This window comes from Mangifera indica, unplaced genomic scaffold (assembly GCF_011075055.1).
Source record: "Mangifera indica cultivar Alphonso unplaced genomic scaffold, CATAS_Mindica_2.1 Un_0070, whole genome shotgun sequence".
NCBI lineage: Eukaryota > Viridiplantae > Streptophyta > Magnoliopsida > Sapindales > Anacardiaceae > Mangifera > Mangifera indica.
Genome location: NW_025401162.1, coordinates 905 through 20,703, shown reverse-complemented (window position 1 = coordinate 20,703; position 19,799 = coordinate 905). Strand labels below are relative to the sequence as shown.

The 19,799-nt window shown below is 31.8% G+C and overlaps 3 protein-coding genes and 1 pseudogene across 3 annotated transcripts; 1 reads left to right on the top strand and 3 right to left on the bottom strand.

The window, feature by feature from the left end:
• Positions 1-278: 278 nt before the first annotated feature.
• LOC123207302 lies at positions 279-2,466 on the bottom strand. Its single transcript, XM_044624664.1, has 2 exons — positions 2,236-2,466; positions 279-745 (listed from the first exon to the last, which is right to left on the bottom strand). Exons 1-2 carry the CDS (start codon positions 2,431-2,433, stop codon positions 542-544), a joined length of 402 nt encoding a protein of 133 aa, XP_044480599.1. The 5' UTR covers positions 2,434-2,466; the 3' UTR covers positions 279-541.
• Positions 2,467-6,950: 4,484 nt separating this feature from the next.
• LOC123207310 (NAC domain-containing protein 45-like) lies at positions 6,951-9,569 on the top strand. Its single transcript, XM_044624677.1, has 4 exons — positions 6,951-7,212; positions 7,298-7,578; positions 7,958-8,317; positions 9,193-9,569. The coding sequence occupies exons 1-4, from the start codon at positions 7,056-7,058 to the stop codon at positions 9,433-9,435; spliced, it is 1,041 nt and encodes a 346-aa protein (XP_044480612.1). The 5' UTR covers positions 6,951-7,055; the 3' UTR covers positions 9,436-9,569.
• A 2,187-nt stretch (positions 9,570-11,756) lies between these two features.
• LOC123207300 (MYB-like transcription factor 4) lies at positions 11,757-12,985 on the bottom strand. Its single transcript, XM_044624660.1, has 3 exons — positions 12,856-12,985; positions 12,657-12,786; positions 11,757-12,561 (listed from the first exon to the last, which is right to left on the bottom strand). The coding sequence occupies exons 1-3, from the start codon at positions 12,983-12,985 to the stop codon at positions 11,757-11,759; spliced, it is 1,065 nt and encodes a 354-aa protein (XP_044480595.1).
• A 3,982-nt stretch (positions 12,986-16,967) lies between these two features.
• LOC123207296 lies at positions 16,968-18,805 on the bottom strand (annotated as a pseudogene).
• Between the last annotated feature and the right edge of the window lie 994 nt (positions 18,806-19,799).

Below are 19,799 nucleotides of genomic sequence, written 5' to 3'. Positions count from 1 at the left end.
TAAAATAAATAAAAGAGAAAAAGAAGCAAACGATGTGGGAAAAATAAAAGAAATTTGCAGAATTAAGTATCCATAAAGCTCTCAAAATTGTTTACATAAATGCAGCAAATGTTATACTGTAGATGCCACTGAATTACAGAAAAAAAGGCCTCGCATCCACTTCATGGGCTATCTGGTTATAGCACTTTATTAAACATCACATGCTTGTAAAACTAAACAGAAGTTTGCAAGTCCTGAAATATCAGCTAACAAGCTTAAGGCTTCACAACCGCAAACCATTTAAAAGGACAAAATGTATAATATAACAAAAATAATGTGATACAAAGGCAGATTGTTCTGAGAGAAAAAAACAATACCGGTAAACATTCCGAAAAAAAAAAAAAACTGCCAACAAAGGCTAAACATTGAATTATTCCATCACACGCACAATCCACAAAATTTAGCATAACATCTAACAATTGACCTTTTAGATTTTTATCAAGGTATGTGAAACCTTAAATACAGAAAGCATTTGCGAAAACAACAGATCCCATCCCCAAATCTACTTCTTTTGAGCTTTGTCAGTTTTGGAATCCCTGTCAGCTTCTGTAGTATTTTCCTTCGGAATTGGTTGAATTCTCACATAAGGTTTTCTAGTAAGTGTTTCTCCTCTCAAAGCAGCTACATATCTGTCATTTGTATCCTCTTTCCGCTGCAGCTCCCCTAGGTACTCTGCTAGTCTCTCTTGATTTACCTTTCCCATCATCTAATTCACAAGTGATATATAACACAACTGTCAAGGCATTTTTATCTGAGAAAGAACATGCATTCAGAAAGAAGAAAAAGATCCAAATTCAAATCAATCAGCTGTAAATAACTAACTCAAAGAAGGACCAATAATACTTGGTGATCCAAAACTGGCTGAACAAGAGCAACTCAGTAGTGCGTTAAATGAGTAAACTAAAAAAAGAAAAAAAAAATCTCCCTTCTGCTTCCACAGTTATAACCACTGTTAGTAAGCTTGATACTAATGTTAGACTCTAATCTGACATCTCAAGTTTTTGGATCATGTTATCTTTTTTTTTTTGGGGGTTATTGGATCATGTTATTGCATTTGGTCACTAAAAAATAGTTAATCTTTTGAGTCAAATGGTATCTTAACAAAGAAAAGCAAAAATAATTTCAAAATTCAGTCATTTCACATTCCAACAATATGTAATTAATATTCACATTACCCTTGACAAAGGGTAGACTAAAGACATTCCCATTAGAACAAAGAGCATGCTTTCAAAAAGAAAGAAAAATAAAAATAGAACAAATTCAAACCAAATCCAAACAAATAACCTGGTGAAGGATGATGGTTAACACAAGAGCAATCCAGATAAAAATTATATCAATTTATCCAAAACAAACATCTCTTTTATTCTTCAACAGCTGAATCCAATACTAAAGGAACTAAATAGAAGTATAAAACCCTTACTTGATCCCTTGAATTTTTAGTCTAAGAAGTAAGAAGTAACTTTACAAGATACATCCCTATTGATCTGTTAAATACCAGTGTTTCCTTACTCAACTGGTAACTTTTTTTTAAGGATAGGGTACTCAACTGATAACTTAACATCCACAATCACAAGAATAATGCAACATTCACAAACTACATATAGCAATAATGCATCATATACAAAAGGTGAGCACACAAGAATAATGCAACATTCTCAAACTACATATAGCAATAATACTTCATATACAAAAGGTGAGCACAAATGACTACCAAAAAACTGACATATTATCATGTTGTAGGGAATTTTGAATTAAAAATAAGGTAATACTCAATCTCACAATGACGTTCTATTTTTTTTACCAATGGTACCCACAGCTTGTACATGTCATTTGTCTTTATGAATTGCATCAAGGTTTTAACTTTCAGCTTTCTTCAATTTGAATGCAAAGTTTATAAGTGTAGTATTATTCATCTCATAATCTCGAATTATAAAACCAAAACTAATTTAACAAGATCTATTCCTTCACATCCAAATGAAATCAAGTTACCAACTTTTTCTCTTCTGCAAAACGCTTCACTCATTCAAAATAAAACCCTAATTCCCTTTTTTTTTTTGAGGGTCCAATAATCCATCTGAACTACCTTTTGTTTAAAGGCTTTGCTTAATTCCTTATTGATTCGTCTAAAAATTAATAGATAGAACCTTAATGAGTAAATAAGAGGTGAAATTTTGATGGAATGAAAATGAAACGTACGAGGGAATCGGGGCGGGCCGTCTGGCGGAGTTGGGTTTCGAGCTGGGGGTTACGAGAATTGGTAAACTGCATGACGCAGTAGCCGATCACACCTGGAACAACACCGCACACGGTGGCGAACGCAAAAAAGAAGGGCTTTGAGTCCCTTGTCTTTCTCACTATCCACCTCCATGTCTCGCTCTTCAACAGTACCGACATCTCGCTCCCTGTTGCCCTCACTTGGTGAGTCGCCATTAATTTATAAATTTTATTCTTCTCTTTTCAAGAGATTGGGCCGCCATTAGACTAATGAGAAGTCCAATACTAAATCTAAAAACCCAACCCAATATAAAAGTTCCTTCTTTTTTTAGTTCAATAACTTAGGAATAGGACTGGATTCCAACTTAAATTGCTATTTAGTTAAAATGAGTCCAACTTAAATTGCGGCAATTTTAACTTTTTGCTCTAGAGCTTAACTCATAGTTGATGTCAACATCAAAACTCATTTCATCAGTGATTCTTTGTCTTTTTTAGATTTTTATTTTCTTTTAAAAGATTTTTTTCTTCTTTTTGATGATTATTCTCGTTTTCTAATATTATTATTCACATTCTTCGTCATTATTGATTATCAGTTTGTCTAAATTAGGTTTAAGCTCAAAATAATCATAAGTCAAGTTCAAATTAACCCTAATTAAAATTTAGTTTGGCTTAAATCCATCCCAATTTAAGAGCTTGACATGAACCCCAGACTACTGACAAGAATCAGATATATTCACACAGAGAGAGATGGGGATTATTCATTTTAAATTCAAAATCTGGCAAACAAAGTTAATGAAATATTAGCATAGAAATGTTTGAAATTGATTTATAATCTGAACTGATCTTGCTTCAAATATGTAATGCTTCTCCGAAAATGTAATATGATCCAGGACCAATATTTGACCAGATTCCATCTTCTCTCTGAAAGCCATTTCTCATGCTAACAAGACAAACTATTTATCATCGGCCTTTTCTCTCTTTTCTATACTATCCATATCTGTAAATACACAGCCGACATTTTTGGAACTTCAAATTCCCAACTTCTTTCTATATTTGTATATAAATTTTTCGATAATTTTACAGGTTTACTTGTTAAAAAACTTTAAAATATTACCCATTTTACTGTAGCTACCATTGCATCTTCAGCTTACCTATCTCATTATCATCGCCCTTTACTTTAACCTTTAACATAGTGTGAAAGGTTGCATGGCTTTAGAATTCCAATACTTAACATATATTTATCGTTTTAATTCACTCTAGCTGAATAAATTATGGGGAAAAAGGATGAAATCCATGTGAGAGTAAGACTTATTCTCTCCTAGTCCTCCTATGTAGCTAGTCCATCTGTTTAGCTGAGTTGAGTTTATTATATTTCTGATCGACTTTGCTTTTTCTCAAGGAGCATATTGGCGACAAAGAAGACTGTTGGAATCTCTCTTTATTCAAATCAAAACAAAAGCTTCTCAAATGTATGTTCTCCTTCACATACATAAGTTTGAAGCCATTGTTCCTGTTATCAAATATTGTGCAGGACGGTTGGTAAAGACAATAATAAAAGGTTCTTTCGGCAAAAGAAACCTACAACTCTCTCTCTCAAATTAACTACTGGATACATAGAACATAACTCAACTCATTCCATTGTTGATATGTAAAACATTTAAAAGCCATTGAAAGATGGCAAACAGAATAAGATATTTTTACTTACTTCTGAATATGCTGTTTTTATCTACAGTGGTTAGCTATAGATACTCATCATTCATGCATATTCTTCCTATATTCTTGTACAAGCCTTGTTGCAATTACAATCTTTCTCTATTTCAAACTTGTATTTTAACACCAACAAATGCTAAAATTTTGCTTCTTTTTTTTTTTTTTCATTCAGCTTAAAACATGCATGGGATTTTATTCAAGTAAATATTAGAATTGGGGTGTGGAAAATGAAGTTGTAAACAAGCATAGAGTAAGACAAACCAGTCAAAGATTGAGTGTTGTCATCATTAAAGTGGTGAATATGTCTTTACTGATATGAAAATTATATTTTAAGGAAGGGAATTAAAGGGGGAAGAGAGAGAAAGAGCGCAACACAGAACAAAATTACAGTAAAGAAAAAGTCGTTTGGATGGCAGGAAAATTTAAAGTCACGAAATTAAAACATAAAAAATATAAAAACAAAAGAAAAAGTAGAGTGTGAAGGTGTGCCTGCCAGGTAGATTTCTCAGATGATGAATCAGGGCCCTGTCTTCAAGCCATCACCTGTTGAATGATAAAAGTGTTCTTTTCTCTTTGAGATTATAAATAAAAGTGCAGCGAGAATCCTTCATATAGTGTCTATGGACCCATCATCCCCGTTTAAGTCTCCAATACGTATCATTTTATTATTATCATGATCGAGTCTAACCCTTTTTTTCACCAACAATAGTTCACATTCTCATCATGGTTTTTGTATTTAGACGGGATATTGCTCTGGTCAAAGAGTCACTCCAAATCAACCGACAGTCAAATCAATAAATTGTTTAAGAGTAATTGTATATTATATTTATTTAGTGCAAAATTGATATGCGTTTAGGGACCAAAGTTCAAATTTCTCCAATGTGTATAAAAATCATGTGAAAGGTCGAAAAATCCTAGCCACACGTTAATTAATATCTTCTAGTTTTTCTCTCTGTTGTTGATTATCTTGTTGACAATTCCTTTTGACAAATAAATTATCATTTTCACTTCTCCTAATGTCAATCTCATCATATTTAACATTATTCTCATCATTTATGACAACTTATTTTCATGTAAATTTATGATTCACCCACAAACCGATATTGAACCACAATTTAATATAGTCCAAGAGTCAAAGCCATTGGATTGTCACTCAAAATGGTCATTGATGGGTTCAAATTGAATTGGTTAAACCGACTACTCTAATTTGGATTTTACAATATTGATTTTTCAGTTTTATAATTGAATTTGAGAGTATTCCTTATAATTTCTTACATTTATATTTTTTTTTAATCACCTTTTAATGTACAAGTCTGGATATGAACGTGAGAATTAACAATATAATGGGAAAAAATCACTAACAATTACGAAATAGAATTGATGCAAAAAGGTACTTATTATAAATGTGAAATATACAAAAAACTTTAAGACTTGTTATCAGGTATCAGTGGTTAGATTGAATAAGGTGTTTAAAATGCTAAAGAGTATATGAATGTCGGGAAGGGAAGCTTACACCACCGTCAAGGAAAAGTAAGGAATGATTGTATTTGATCAACTACGTATTAAATTATATATTCATTTGTTTAGTTTAAATCTTTTGACAATAAACTATAGGGTTGTCTAGATTAAATTATAATATGATCATATTATAATATATGCGGTTCAATATATAAACACATAGCATCCCGCCTCTTCATAATCTTCAACTACACTAGTTGGATGACCTCTTCCAAAAGCTGTCATCCATGCATCGGGACGGGTTTATTTTATTCATATGTGAATTGAATTGGGTTTGTTTGATTTGTATGATGTTATCGCAGGAGAATGAATTAATGGTCTCCCCACTGGCATCCATACGAAAATAAGAAGAATGGGAACTGAAAACAATGCTAAGAATTATCTTATTATTTGTTCATGGTTCATTTCCAAGACATTAAACTTCCAATTAAGAGATACAAGATTACATCAACCAAACTGTACATGCATATGCATGCTTGAAGAATTAATGAAATTAACTAGCAATTATATATATATACAGTTTTAAATACATATATAAGATATTATTATGTAATTGAAAATTATTTTATCTTTAATTTAAAGAATAATACTAACCGTATACACTTTTAAATATATAAATGGTATACATATAATATATTATCATATGATTGTATAATATTTTATTATTATTTTAAAATTATTTAATTATCTGATAACATATCATATATGTATTTATTTATATATTAAAAAATGTGTATATATAATTTTATTGTAATTAAAAATTATTAAATTATATGATAATATATTATTTAATTATATACTCAAAATATATATATATATAGTTTTATTATTATAAAAATGCCAATTTCAGTATGTGATCCAATTAACCTGTGTTAATCGTGCATTCAAGTCTATCTCATTCTAATTAAGGTCGATGATATCATGTTGCTAAGCTTGCTGGCCCTTAAAATATGCGCTTGGAATTGAAATAAAACACAGTACGATTACAATTAATTAATATTAAACAATACTATATCTATACATTATGACTAATTGTGAGTAAAATAATAAGAGGAAGAGGCCTAGTATTGCGTGTTCTAGGGTATGGACGGCCAGTGCAGTGCCCCCACACGAGCTTTTGAGAGGGGGTGTGGTTTTTTTGTTAGTTTGTGAGCAGGCAAAAGCAGATGAGAGAAGCTTCTTATCCTCTCCTTGTGGGTTTTCACACAAATCATTTGACACGGAATCTTTTAAAGCCAAAGTTGTTATTATTATCATATGATCTACGTATTCTCCTTCTTCATTTTAATCCTCCATCATCAGCTTAATTACAACTCACCCTTTTCTTTATCCTTGTTAATTTTCTCTTAAGATTTGCATAAAATGGTAACCATGTGATAGACTGAAATCTTAAAGGTTAATATTTCTTGTATGGTCCCAATAGTGGCTTATATAGTTCATTATCGCACAAGCCAGTTTAGTACAGTTCCTGTTACATCAACATTTAGTTTACACTTTATCTATCTCTCCTCTCTCCCTCTCTCTCTTTTGCTCTCCCTCTCTGTGTAATATCTATCTGTTGTTGGCTGGTTTCAATGGCACCCATGAGCCTCCCTCCTGGTTTCAGGTTCCATCCTACAGACGAAGAGCTTGTTGCTTATTATCTTGATCGAAAAATTACAGGTCGCACTATTGAGCTTGAAATTATCCCAGAGATTGATCTCTACAAGCATGAACCATGGGATTTACCAGGTATTTACTTGATTATATATGATTCTAATTTACATGTTCTTATATCATATACTTGATAATGGATGATTTATATATCCTCAAACAGGCAAGTCATATTTGCCTGGGAAAGATATGGAGTGGTATTTTTTTAGCCCTAGGGATAAGAAATATCCAAATGGGTCAAGAACTAACCGGGCAACAAGAACCGGTTACTGGAAAGCCACCGGAAAAGACAGAACGGTGCAATCTCACAAACGGTCAGTTGGGATGAAGAAAACTTTGGTTTATTATAAAGGTAGGGCTCCCCATGGCATTCGAACTAATTGGGTCATGCATGAATATCGTTTACTTGAATCCTTGTGCGGCACTGCTTCTTCTTCCTTAAAGGTAAGAATTCTAACTAGATGTATGTTCTTGATATGAATTTGATCTCTTTCTCTCTCTATTTGACACTGTTGAACAAATCTCCATCTTTTAAAAGAATAATTTTGCAAGCATGCATGATCTGTCTATCTCTTTCTTTTTAATCTTTCTCCTTACTAAAGAAGAGAAATAGCTTGTCACCATTATAATGAAAGACTCTTTGTTCTTGACTTTAGTGTGTACTTACTCTCATTTTTTCTTCTTTTTCTGATTCAGTTTCTTGTTTCTTTTTGTTTTTCCATCTTTCTTACCTTGCTTTTAGATCTTTGTATGATACTCTTTTGCCTCATCAATCTGTGAGTGATTGTGCACACTTAATCAGAGTAATCTTGTTTTGCTACAGGATTCTTATGCATTATGTCGCGTGTTCAAGAAATCAATACAAGTTTCTAAAACAACAGAACAAGGAAATAATAATGAATTGCAGAAGGAAACAATGGCTGGGGTCTCTGATGAGCTAATGTTAGGAGATGACACAAGTGGGATTGAAAGTTCCCACGGAAGAGAAGCCGAAGATGAGAATTTCAATTACTCTAATAATAAATTGCCATCTGATACTTCTTCTTCAGATTTCACTAGAGGAACTCCCACTGAAACTGTCGGCACAACTGATGAGTTACAAGCTCCATTTGTCTCTGACGAAGCCAACAGTGCAGCTAATATGTATTCACTTGGCGTCGACTTCTCTTCCAATCTAATTCAGGTATATCCAAACTCATGCTTATTTCTATTTAAATTCATAAATGTTAGTTAGGGGTGGATTACAGAAGAGGTTTGAATCTATCGTGTTCAATTTGATTTTGAGCTTATTTGAGTTAATAAGTAATATTACAAAAATAACAATGTTGTGATAAGGTAAATAGTATCGATTGAAGGTGGAACATAACTCAAGTTTACTTTATTCAAATAACATAAACTTAAGTCTCAATTGGTCCGATTGGAATCTACCCCTTATGTTAATTGAACATGACGTAAGATGGTTTTTTCAAAGCCATTGGTGAGATAGTCAGCATTAGGTCACTTCATTTCTTCAAAATGGGGCCTCAACATTTTTATATCGCAGTAATTTATGTCTTTATTATCTCCTTTACCAAGGCTACATTTCCAGCAAATTTTGCTTTGTCGTTGCTTTATCAACAAGGGGCGCTTGACCTTGACGCTCAAAATTTTAACAACAGTTAAATCCTTCTTCCTTTAAACACCATCGATCACCCTCATTGCATTCACACACAAAAGAAAATACAAATCGATTGGCTGATGCCCATGTGTTGGAAATGGCCCCCAATACAAGCCCTTTGAATTTTCTTTTGATCTTAAAGCAACAAAAGTTACCGGTGAAGGTGTTTTTTACCTATATAAAGCTAGCTTCCCATAGCTTCTAAAAATCTCTTAGACCGGCTCAAATATTTGTCTTTCTTCACCATCTTCCATAACTGCTTTTGACTGACTCAAACTCTCTTTTCTTTTCCATTTTCCGCACTCTCTAGCTAGCTCTTCAATGTCACTATCTCCAATGACACATTTCTTTTCCATTTCCCAGTCAAAATAATCTGCCAAAATTTCTTTTTGTGAATGCAGGAAATGCAAATGCCGAATATGTATGCAGAAGACCTTCAATATCCGTGCCCTTACCCACCATTAGAAGTAGAAGACTTCCCACAAATAAACATAGCGGAGACAAAGCCATCAAAGCTTGAGAATTTGGAAGAGAGCTTGATACACGATAAATATTGTAGGGATTACATGAATGGGACACTGGAAGAGATTTTCTATTTGTGTGCTTCTCAAGACAATTCCATGGCCCTCCCCATGCAAGAATGAATAATCATCACATTACTAACAAATTAAATGATATAGCTTTTATACTTGTTTTTCTTAATGTCTCATACATAAACATATATGTATGCTACTTAAATTTATACTTAGAATATATTGACGAAACAAATTTAAGGTTAGAATCAATATGGTGTTGGGCATTAATAACCTAAAATGGGGGATTATTTTTGCTAACCACAAGGTAAGTATGTTTACCAATATTTGCTTTTTGCGTCAAGAGAATTGAAATTGTACTACAACTTATATGATCACAGACCCATGGGGCAAAGGTACACCATTTTTCTTTTTTCTTTTTTTTTAATTTCATTGTTATTTTTTTATTATAATGTTTGTGTAATTGCTGGGTCAGTCTTGAAAAAGCAATGAAAAGTATACCATCTTTGTATTTTCTTATATTTATTATTGGTATTAAAATTTCTGTAACTAAAAAGAAAAAAAGGCAATTTATATGATTGCAAACATAATAACTAGTTAAATTACCATCACCAAAAACTAACTAGTCCCCGTAAAGGCATACAATTATATAAAAAGCATCATGACATGTTAGTTTATCAATAAAACTAATAATTAATATAATGTATTACCATATAATTAAATAATTTTAAATTAAAAATAAAATAAAAATCAATCATATAATAACACATAATGTAAATATTCAAAATTAGATACATATAATATTGATAAAATCTATTTTTGAACAAATTAGGAGAATAATTGTGGTTTTGTGATAATGATTTGGAGGGTTAGGAGTTAGGAGTTAGCATAATTGGATGTTATTTTGAATATATAATTGTGTACACACTTATATGTGTCATCATATAATTAAATATTATTTTATTTTAATTTAAAATTACTTAATCACATAATAATATATAAATAAATATATATTTATATACTCAAAATAAATATACATAATTTGATTGTAATACATTTATAAATGTCACGCTGCAGGTTCTGGACCTACTACGGCTGAAGAAAGCACCATCCAAAATGGGAAACGGAGTTTTCACTTTAGACAATTCAGGCCTTCACTAGGCCAGCCCATTACCAAGCGACAAAGCTATTGGGTTTAACAGCAAGTTCTTTCAGACTCCTGTTTTTTTTAAATAAAAAAATTATAATATTTTATATATTAATAATAATAAATACAAATATGACGTATAAAAGTTATATTTAGAATTTATACCTGTTTTATCTAAATGATATAGTTATTCTCTATTACTCAATGGGTTATATTTTAAAATTTATAAAATAGTCTTAATTTGTCTTTGTATTAGCTTATAATATTTATGTGTCAATATCTCTCAAAATGTCTAAATTAGTTTGGACCATGTCTTCAAAGTAACCGTATTAGATGGGTCAATAAAACATTTGACTCTATCTCTTTCTTCCTAAGATAATTTCTTATTACTTATGCATCATTCTTAATTTTAAAATCAAAGAAAATCTATTTTCTGAATTTTATTCATAATCTATACATGTCTATGATAATTTAAAATTTGTAAATGATTTTGATATCATGTTTATGATAAATTCGGTTTTCATGTTAACGTATAATGTGTATCAACATTAATTTCAACTCATTTTTTAGACTATATCCATATTTTAACCGTGTTAAATGGGTCAATATATATTTATTTTTTACACTCTTTCTTATTTAAGTAACGCTATATGCAATATAACAAATTTTATGTTAATAAAACACATAAAAAAACGGTCGGAATGTATGGGCTTTCCCATCAATAAAGGGTAATAACATAATATTATTTAAATGATTTATGAGTTTTTAAACTATTAAGACATATTTTAGTTTATAAGACTTAAAAATAGTAAAATTATAACGAATATAAATAAGTATAAATATTGACATATCATTATATAATTAAACATTATTTTAACTATAATTAAAAATAATTTAATCATATAATAACATGTCAAAATTTGTAATCGTGTTTGAAGTATTATTGTTGATATTATTTTAATATGTTGGATAATTAAATTAATGTATGGTTAACTTGAGTCTTAATGTGTATGTATTAAACAATGAATATGGTCAATTGATTTAGTTATACGGAGGAATTGGAGTCCCCCTTCAATACATCTCAATTTAACCCGTCACAAAGCAACCACCAGAATTTCCTTTTATTAGCTTTCAATTCTAACACTTTCCAAATCATCTTTTTGGCAAGAAAATTTTTCAGATGTAAATAAGTAATCAAAGTTCACACAGAAGCAAAATTAAAAATTACAACCTGAGCAATTAAAAATATACTAATAGTTATTTTAGTTGCATACAAATTACTATATTAAAAGTTCCATACATAATCATCAATGGAGATTGAGCTTAGATCACGACACATTGCACCAGCCATGAGTGTGGATTCCACAAACTCAAGGTCAAAACTAGAGGTGTCAAATGAACAATCCATATCCTGATGAACACCCTTATTTACTTCATAGATTTTATAGTTGCTTTTCTCCTTCTCTTTAACTTCTTGTTCTTGAAGTTTCAGTCCTTCCAGGCTTGATACTCTATAGGGTTCAACCATTGTATCGGTGCCCCAAATGGAATAACTCTCCTCTAGGAGACCAAACCCTGATGGGTTCACTGAAGAAGTTGAGGAAGAAGAAATGGGTCGACTCTCAATGGAGGAGACACTAGGGAAAGTAGTAGTAGTAGTAGTAGTAACGGAGTCGTGGGAATTTTGACCACAATTTGCTGTCCAAAAATTAGGGTTTTGCATTTGATATTGAGAGGTCGGTGTTGGTAAAATTGTTGAGGCCATTAATGGAGAATATTGGTGAGCATTTTGAAGAGGAGGTGAAGGTGAAGGTAATGTGAGAACTGGAGGTGGACTCTCCATGTGTTTATTATTATTAATTGGTGTCATTTGTCCATTATTCATAGTGAAAACAGGAATGGCTTGATCGAAGAAGGCTTGTGAGATGTTGCATGTAAGCTTTTTAGAAGCTCTTTGATGAGAAGGGATCAAATTGTGAGTCTTTGGGTCTAAACCTTGTGAGATCAACTTCTTCTTAATGCAAGAATTCCAGTAATTCTTGACTTCATTGTCAGTTCTTCCTGGCAAATGCTTAGCAATCTGAGCCCATCTGTCAAAAGCATGCAATAGTAAACAATAACCTAATTCATAATTGAAATTATATAAACAGTCTTTTTTATTGGTAAAAATTTGAATTGGGTTTACCTGTTGCCTAAAATTCTGTGGCAGTCAATGATTATCTGTTCTTCTTCCCCAGTAAAGGAGCCTCTCCTCAGGTCTGGTCTCAGATAGTTTATCCATCTCAACCTGCAACTCTTTCCACACCTTTGCAAACCTGCAAATTCATCAATATATAATAATTTCAGGAGAAAAGAGAGAGAGAGAAGTTTATTATATATCATACCAGCCAGTTTTGGAACAGAACTCCAGCTGCCATGGCCATGAGTAGTGATGTGTTTAAGGAGCTTCTCGTCTTCTTCAGGAGACCACAATCCCTTCTTGACTTTCTGTTTACTGCAGCACCTGTGACCCATATTCTCACTAGTTTAATTTCACTGCTGCCTCCTCCTCCTCTCTCTAATCTCCAACAATATACCCAAACTCAGCTTATCAATGTAAAACAAACTATATATGTAACTTTACATCATTCTTCAAACTGACTGCTTTCACTATTTTAATCACTGAAAGCTCTAGCTATACCTAATGAGGTGTGTAATCATTCAAATAAATATATGAAGTGAAATGTTAAAAGGGTATCGAATTAAAGCATCAAGAAATGAAAGAGGAGAGTCAGGTGACTGAAAAATGCATGGAAATTTGAGAAATACAGGCCATGTGGCAACACATTTAACATGATGATAGCCAATTGCAGTGTGATTAGATGTTTTGTTTATTAGTAATTTTGGGCAATCTGTCAAAACCATTTATCATTAGAAGCAAGAATCCTCTTACGGTGACTCAAAGGTCCCACTCCACAAATATATTATAATTTCAAATAAATGAAAAAAGTTTTGTCAAATTTGAGTGAGAGAGGGGTTACCTAAAACCAGCCTGTCTTATTTTTCTTATGTACTTCACTTGATTATATATATATACCAACAAGGTGATGTTATTTGTAAGATTCAATTCCATTTAAACTATTCAAATTTAAATTTAAACTTGGATCAAATAAGTCTCGTGAGTTAAAAGATTAAATTTATTTTCATAAATAAACCAAATTTTAATTTCAACTCATTGATTTTATACCAAAATTTTATTTAAGTTTAGTCTGATCAAATTTGTGTCTAATTATATGTGGATTTTGAACTATTATTTTTCAAACACAAAAACAAGCTATAGTTCAATTAATAGTACAAATTTAAACTTGTAAAAAGATCCGATAACATAAAAATTTTTAGGCACCAAAGGAACAAGAAAATTCATGGAGGACCCATATGAATTGGTGACAGAAGGCTATATATTCCATTTCAGAAATGTGCTGGAAATATAACTTCAGGTTCACTCATAGTGAGGAGGACCCCAAGGTCTCATTGAGTGCTTTGGTGGACATTAATTTTATACATCAATATTACAAACATCATAGATTTTGTTTTGATGAAAACCAGTAAAGTTACATCAAGTTATCAAGGGAATTAAAATATATAACGAAGTTATCCCTTAAATTTATTAAACATGTTGAGATTCTAGAGGAATATCAAGTATCAACTAATTACAATAACACGAGTTTTGAGTTGTCAATAATCAATGTCATGGTTGTTGAGTCGTAAATTAGTATCTCTCGCCCAAAATTTAGCAAAACCAACTCTCAATTATTGTAAATTCTATAGAAATTCTTTACACAGTATCAAAAAATAAATAATTATATTATTCATAATTATTTTACTTTTTTTTAAAATTATCATATTACTCTTAATTACGATCATTGATAATTTGATTAAACTTGACATTCAAATTATACTAAAAAGATATCAATTAGTTAGATTACAATAGTTAAGGTACGACTCAACACTCGTAATCACTAAAATCATATCAAAGAAATGCAATTCACTTATAATTGTGTTAAAAAATCGCATTGAAAAGATGCAATTCCAAATTAGATCACACATTTTTAGGTGTGATTCTTGTTAAATTTAAAAAGATATGATTTGGTTTTCTGTGTTGTTGTAAATTTAAAAAAAAAAAAAGTATGTTGTGGATAGATATTTGTAATTTATGAATTTGGTAGTAGGAAAAGGTGGTGTCCCAAATATTGGGTTAAAAAAATAATAATTTACTTTTAATTTAATAATAAAGTAGAGTGACGAAAATGGAGAAAAATAAGATGTTTATAGTATGTAGAGCAAATGACTGCATTAGCATTTTCAATTAGAATACAGGGAAGGGTGGTGATTATGATTTAAGGAAAGTCAATATTAATTAATTTCTTCCTAATCACCCTTAAACTATTTGATCTCTTCGATTCATGTGTGTAATTCAATATGTTAGATTGTTTCCTTATGCCAAATCCCTCTTTCTCTCTCTCTCTCTCTATATGTTACATATTTATGAATGCTGAATTGAATTTCCAAGGAAAAGAATAATTAAGCTCACAAAAACTTGAAGCTTTCATTGTAAAACAAAGGCAATAACAATGCACCAATATTTAAATTTACGACAGGTTAATTATTTAATCTCTATGATTAAAACACATTAATAATGATTTAACTGTCTTAATAGCCATGATTTACATCGCAAGCTTCCAAGGGATTCTCCATTCATTAGGGCAAAGAAATTTGTTGCCCAAAAGGAATTGACAAATAAACAAATAAAGGAGAAGCTTTTTCAACAAACCATTCATGATTCCAAGTTTACGATTCAATATTTTAACATAAATTTAACTTTGGTTTATAAATGATTCAATATTATCAAAGTCATTTCTATGCATCAACAGCTTAGTTTTAATAATTAATTAATTAATTAATTAATTTATATCTACTTGCTAATTACCTGTGTTGAAGAAGCTATTAATAGTTGCCTTGGCAATCGAAGACATGCGATAGATGTACCAATCATTCAATTCATACGGTTACTTGTTTATCGTATCTATGTTTTAATTATATATATATTCTTGATAAACCCATTTTAGGGTAATAGGTAGAGTGGACCAATTCCTAATCTTCTGTTAATTATCTCCTCTAATTCTCTCTTAACACTATAATTAAATATTAATTACAATCCTATTATTGTCCATGGTGATCGTTTATCTCTCACATCATCAGACTGCCCATTGATGTTATACACATGATGGACTTCTTCATGAAGGCGATGTTCCCATTGATTCCTCACTTGTAATTTACGCTCATATTAACTAAATTCTATATTGAAGAGCTATCAAATTTTCATTAAGAGACTCGTATGTATTATTTATTATAGCCTCTAAATTATCCAATTGAATGTTTTCTTGTACAATAGATCAGACAGTTTCTCAAGCAAAAAGACTAAATATGCCATTAAAGCTTCTTGCTCTCTTAATCATCTTAATTAAGCTGAATTAATTTCAATTTCTTGATGCAAATAATCTACAAGTGATGTAATGGATGTGATATATATATTTAAAGCTTGAAGAAGAAAATATATATGAGCTAGTTAGAGAAAATAAGATTAAAAAATTCAAGTTAATTTGAGGATAATTATGAGATGCCAGTCAATGAAGTATTGAAGAGGATAATCAAGTTTACACTTCAAAAATTAACTTCATACTAATCCTTATTTTAATGCTAAATAGTGGAAATTAATTGACTAATAAATTCAAAATTAACATTGACCGATGCCTATACACTAACTATTATGTCAGCTTTTCTTGGCCTTTCCATTGTTTATAAAACTTACATGTTATTAATTAAGTCTTTTTATGATATTAAAATTTAATATTGTAATCTCATCTCAAATGTAAGGTATGAGATTTCAATCAGTATAAAGTTTATATAGTTTTAGTTTTTCAATCTCAAGAATGTTATCGAGGAAAGGGTCCTGGAAACTGGTAGCATATATGTTTAAGAACATGATTGAGGGCATATAATATTTAATATTAGTTTTTCAAGAAAATCTATAACTTATGGAGCTTCATTCTATTATTCGTAAAGAGAATGATTGGCTTAAAAAGGGCTGAACTGAGGAGTTAAATATATTTTGAGGCCCATTGGTTTATGAGTTTCAGATTTCTAAAGCCTATGGTAATCCAGTTCTATGCCGAAAGCAGCACTGCAGGAACCATAGCCATCAATATCCTTTGTAAAGCCCATTTTCTTTAACTGCAACTTAATAAACTTCTGTGCTTCTCCAAAAGGCATGTTGATGCAAGTTACCGCCAGGGCCTCAGCTTCATGTCCATTTATGAATAGTCATTTAGTAGATTCATTAACAAAACTAAAGATATATACAAATACAGCTACCTTCTGTCTAATGATTTTTAATTTTCAAAGATATATATAATTGCTATTTTTACAATTTCTTACTTTTTTCTCTCTGTTTTTCTTCAAGCATTTACTTATATTGACAAAACTAATGAATGCTTTGATTACAGGGAAAATAATGCAGAGCAAGAAAACAAGTCCATGACAAGCTTGCTCGAGCTTGTATCGTTGTTTTGCTTGGCTCAAACCTGCTCGTTTGGCCAACGTCACTACATCGGAGCTCACCTTGCTGGCGATCCTTCTTCTTTTGTTTAACAATTCGAACAAGCTGAGTTCCAGCAGCCCTTGGTCACAAATTCAACGGCTGCTGACTAAAATTTAAGATATGATTTCACTCCCTTCAATGATCAGGTTACATGGACAGAGTTGCCATCTAAACGTTCTTGTTCATCCAAGGTTTCACAAAGAGGCACACCTTTTGTCTCAGGCAAGCAAGCCAGGAATCCACCACTACACAGTACAAATAACCCAAACGCTCCAAACGAGACCAACCCATTTTGCCTCCCAGCTGAAATTAGCATTGGACTAAAAGCAGCACCAAAACTGACTGCCTGTCTCACCATTGATGCAGAAGAGTTTCTTACGGACGTGGGAAACAGCTCAGTGACATAAATCAGTAACACATTGAAAGCTACACAGACGGTAAAGAATGAAGCAAGCTCCGGACCAAATTGTAAGACCTTCTGTCCATTGCCAATTATGCCACAAATTATGCTGCATATCCCACTTACTATACAAAATGCTAGCATTGAACTTGTCCTTTTCCATTTTTCAATAACAAAAAAGGATAGAAAATATGCAGGTATTTCTAACAACGCATTGAAAGTAAGACTCAGATATATATTTGAATCTAAATTTCCAACGCCTAACAGCAGGCCATAGTAAGCCAATCCTATGCCAAAAGCAGCACCCATAGCCAACAATAACCTCCGTAAAGCCCATTTTCTATTGAACATCTCCTTCATGAATGAATAAAGATGGAACTTCTGTACTTCTTCTTGAAGTGGGATATTGGACAAACTCAGGTTTAAGCTATCAAAATTAACTGACGATGATGATGAAGCAAGTTTTCTTAGTACTGCCAAAGCTTCAGCCTTATATCCATGGATGAGAAGCCATCTTGGCGATTCACTAAGAAAAGGAAAGACTGCTATGCAGTACAAGATTCCCGGAACTGAAGTCCAAACATAAAGGGTTTTCCAAGAAGAATTTCTATTTATGTAAGCAAGAGCTGGCAACGTCAATGTTCCAAGAGAAAAACTGAAAAATCCAATAATTCCTGCTTGGCCTCGCCATCTTTTTCCCACCTTCTCCATTAACAAAACAAGAGTTGTTGTGACTATTGAAGCTCGAAAAACCCGCACACAAATCTGAAACTTGAGTATATCCAAATATCGGTGGAGAAAATGGTTGTAAAAGCAGTAATAGACATAGCAAAACATGAAAGGAGAAGCAGTTTCTTACGACCAAGAGATGAGTCACCATGTGTAGAGAGAACAAATCCACCCAACAGGCAACCCACTAAGAAGCACGAAGAAGGCAAGCCAATGAGAATTGAAGAAGCACATTCCAGGCTCCATGCTGATATGATTGTCTTGTGAGAAGGGCCATCCCAAGCCCATGAGCTCTTGGAGAGATTACAGATATTGGAGCTTGAGTTACAGGTGGAACTATTTGTGCAATGCCATGTTGGCTCAGCATCTGTGTAGACGCTAAGGAATGTTTGTTGAGCATCAAAGATTAATAGAAGTGATACAAGAAGAACTTGTATCAACTGGCTGCATCCCCTCTTTGTTCAACCATGTCATCCAGGGAAGACAATTGTGAGATCGGGTCAAGACTCAAAGTTGATCCATCATCGGTTGAGTTGGTTTCAGAGAGAAGAGGTGATGATTTCTCCATTTGTCACACCGAACTTGAAAAAATAATAGATGAAGAAGAAAAAACAAAGAATTTCATGCATGTAAGTAAAACAAAAATCAAAGCAAGAGTAAAACATATAAGAGAAAGATGAAACTTTTATCTATTTTTTTTGTCTTTTACAAGAATATAATTATTTAAAGAACTTTAAAAAAAAATATCTTTCAAATCGAAACTTAAAAAGTGAAGAATTTTTAATTTGTTATATAAGAGAAAGTAAAGTATAAGAATGTTTATGTTAGTTCAAAATGAATTAAAAAGTATTTTATATAATGGTTGTTTATTTTGTAATTTAAAACTCTTTTTTAATCTAACAAATTTATAATTTAAAGCTTATCATATATGTATATCAAATATACACCTTCATCACTCTAATTTCACCTTTCTAATATCTAAATATTTAAAATATAATTTTTATATTTATATAATTTTTATTATCTTTTATAAGATGTTATTTGCCTTCAAATAATTAATTATCTCTCTTAAAAGTTTATTTTATTATTATGACCCTTTAAATTTATCATGGTGTAATCAAAAATTGTAATATTATTTTTATTTATAATAATAATAATAAAATTATATATATTTAATTTTTTATAAGATAAAAGATATTCAATATATTATTTAAATATTCGAAATAGTATATACAAAACATTGCCCGTGGCGGCGTCAGAGCCTTCAATTGTCTTCCAAAACAAAAGCATTGGAAGCCACGCCTCAAGCGTCATTAATCAAGGAATAGAAGCAGGCAGCTTAGCTCGAAAGATCGCCCATACTATTAGTGTGCAGTGCCATCACTTGCATGAGCCCCATCCGACCCCCCACCAAGCTGCCTGCCGGCCCTCCAGTACCTTTACCACTACTTCGCTATATTGGGACCAACTGCCGGCCCACATCATCTTGGGTCCCACTCCCACTCCCACTCCATCTCTCTCTTCAATTATTATTTTTAATTGGTAGCTTATTAGTTGATCAA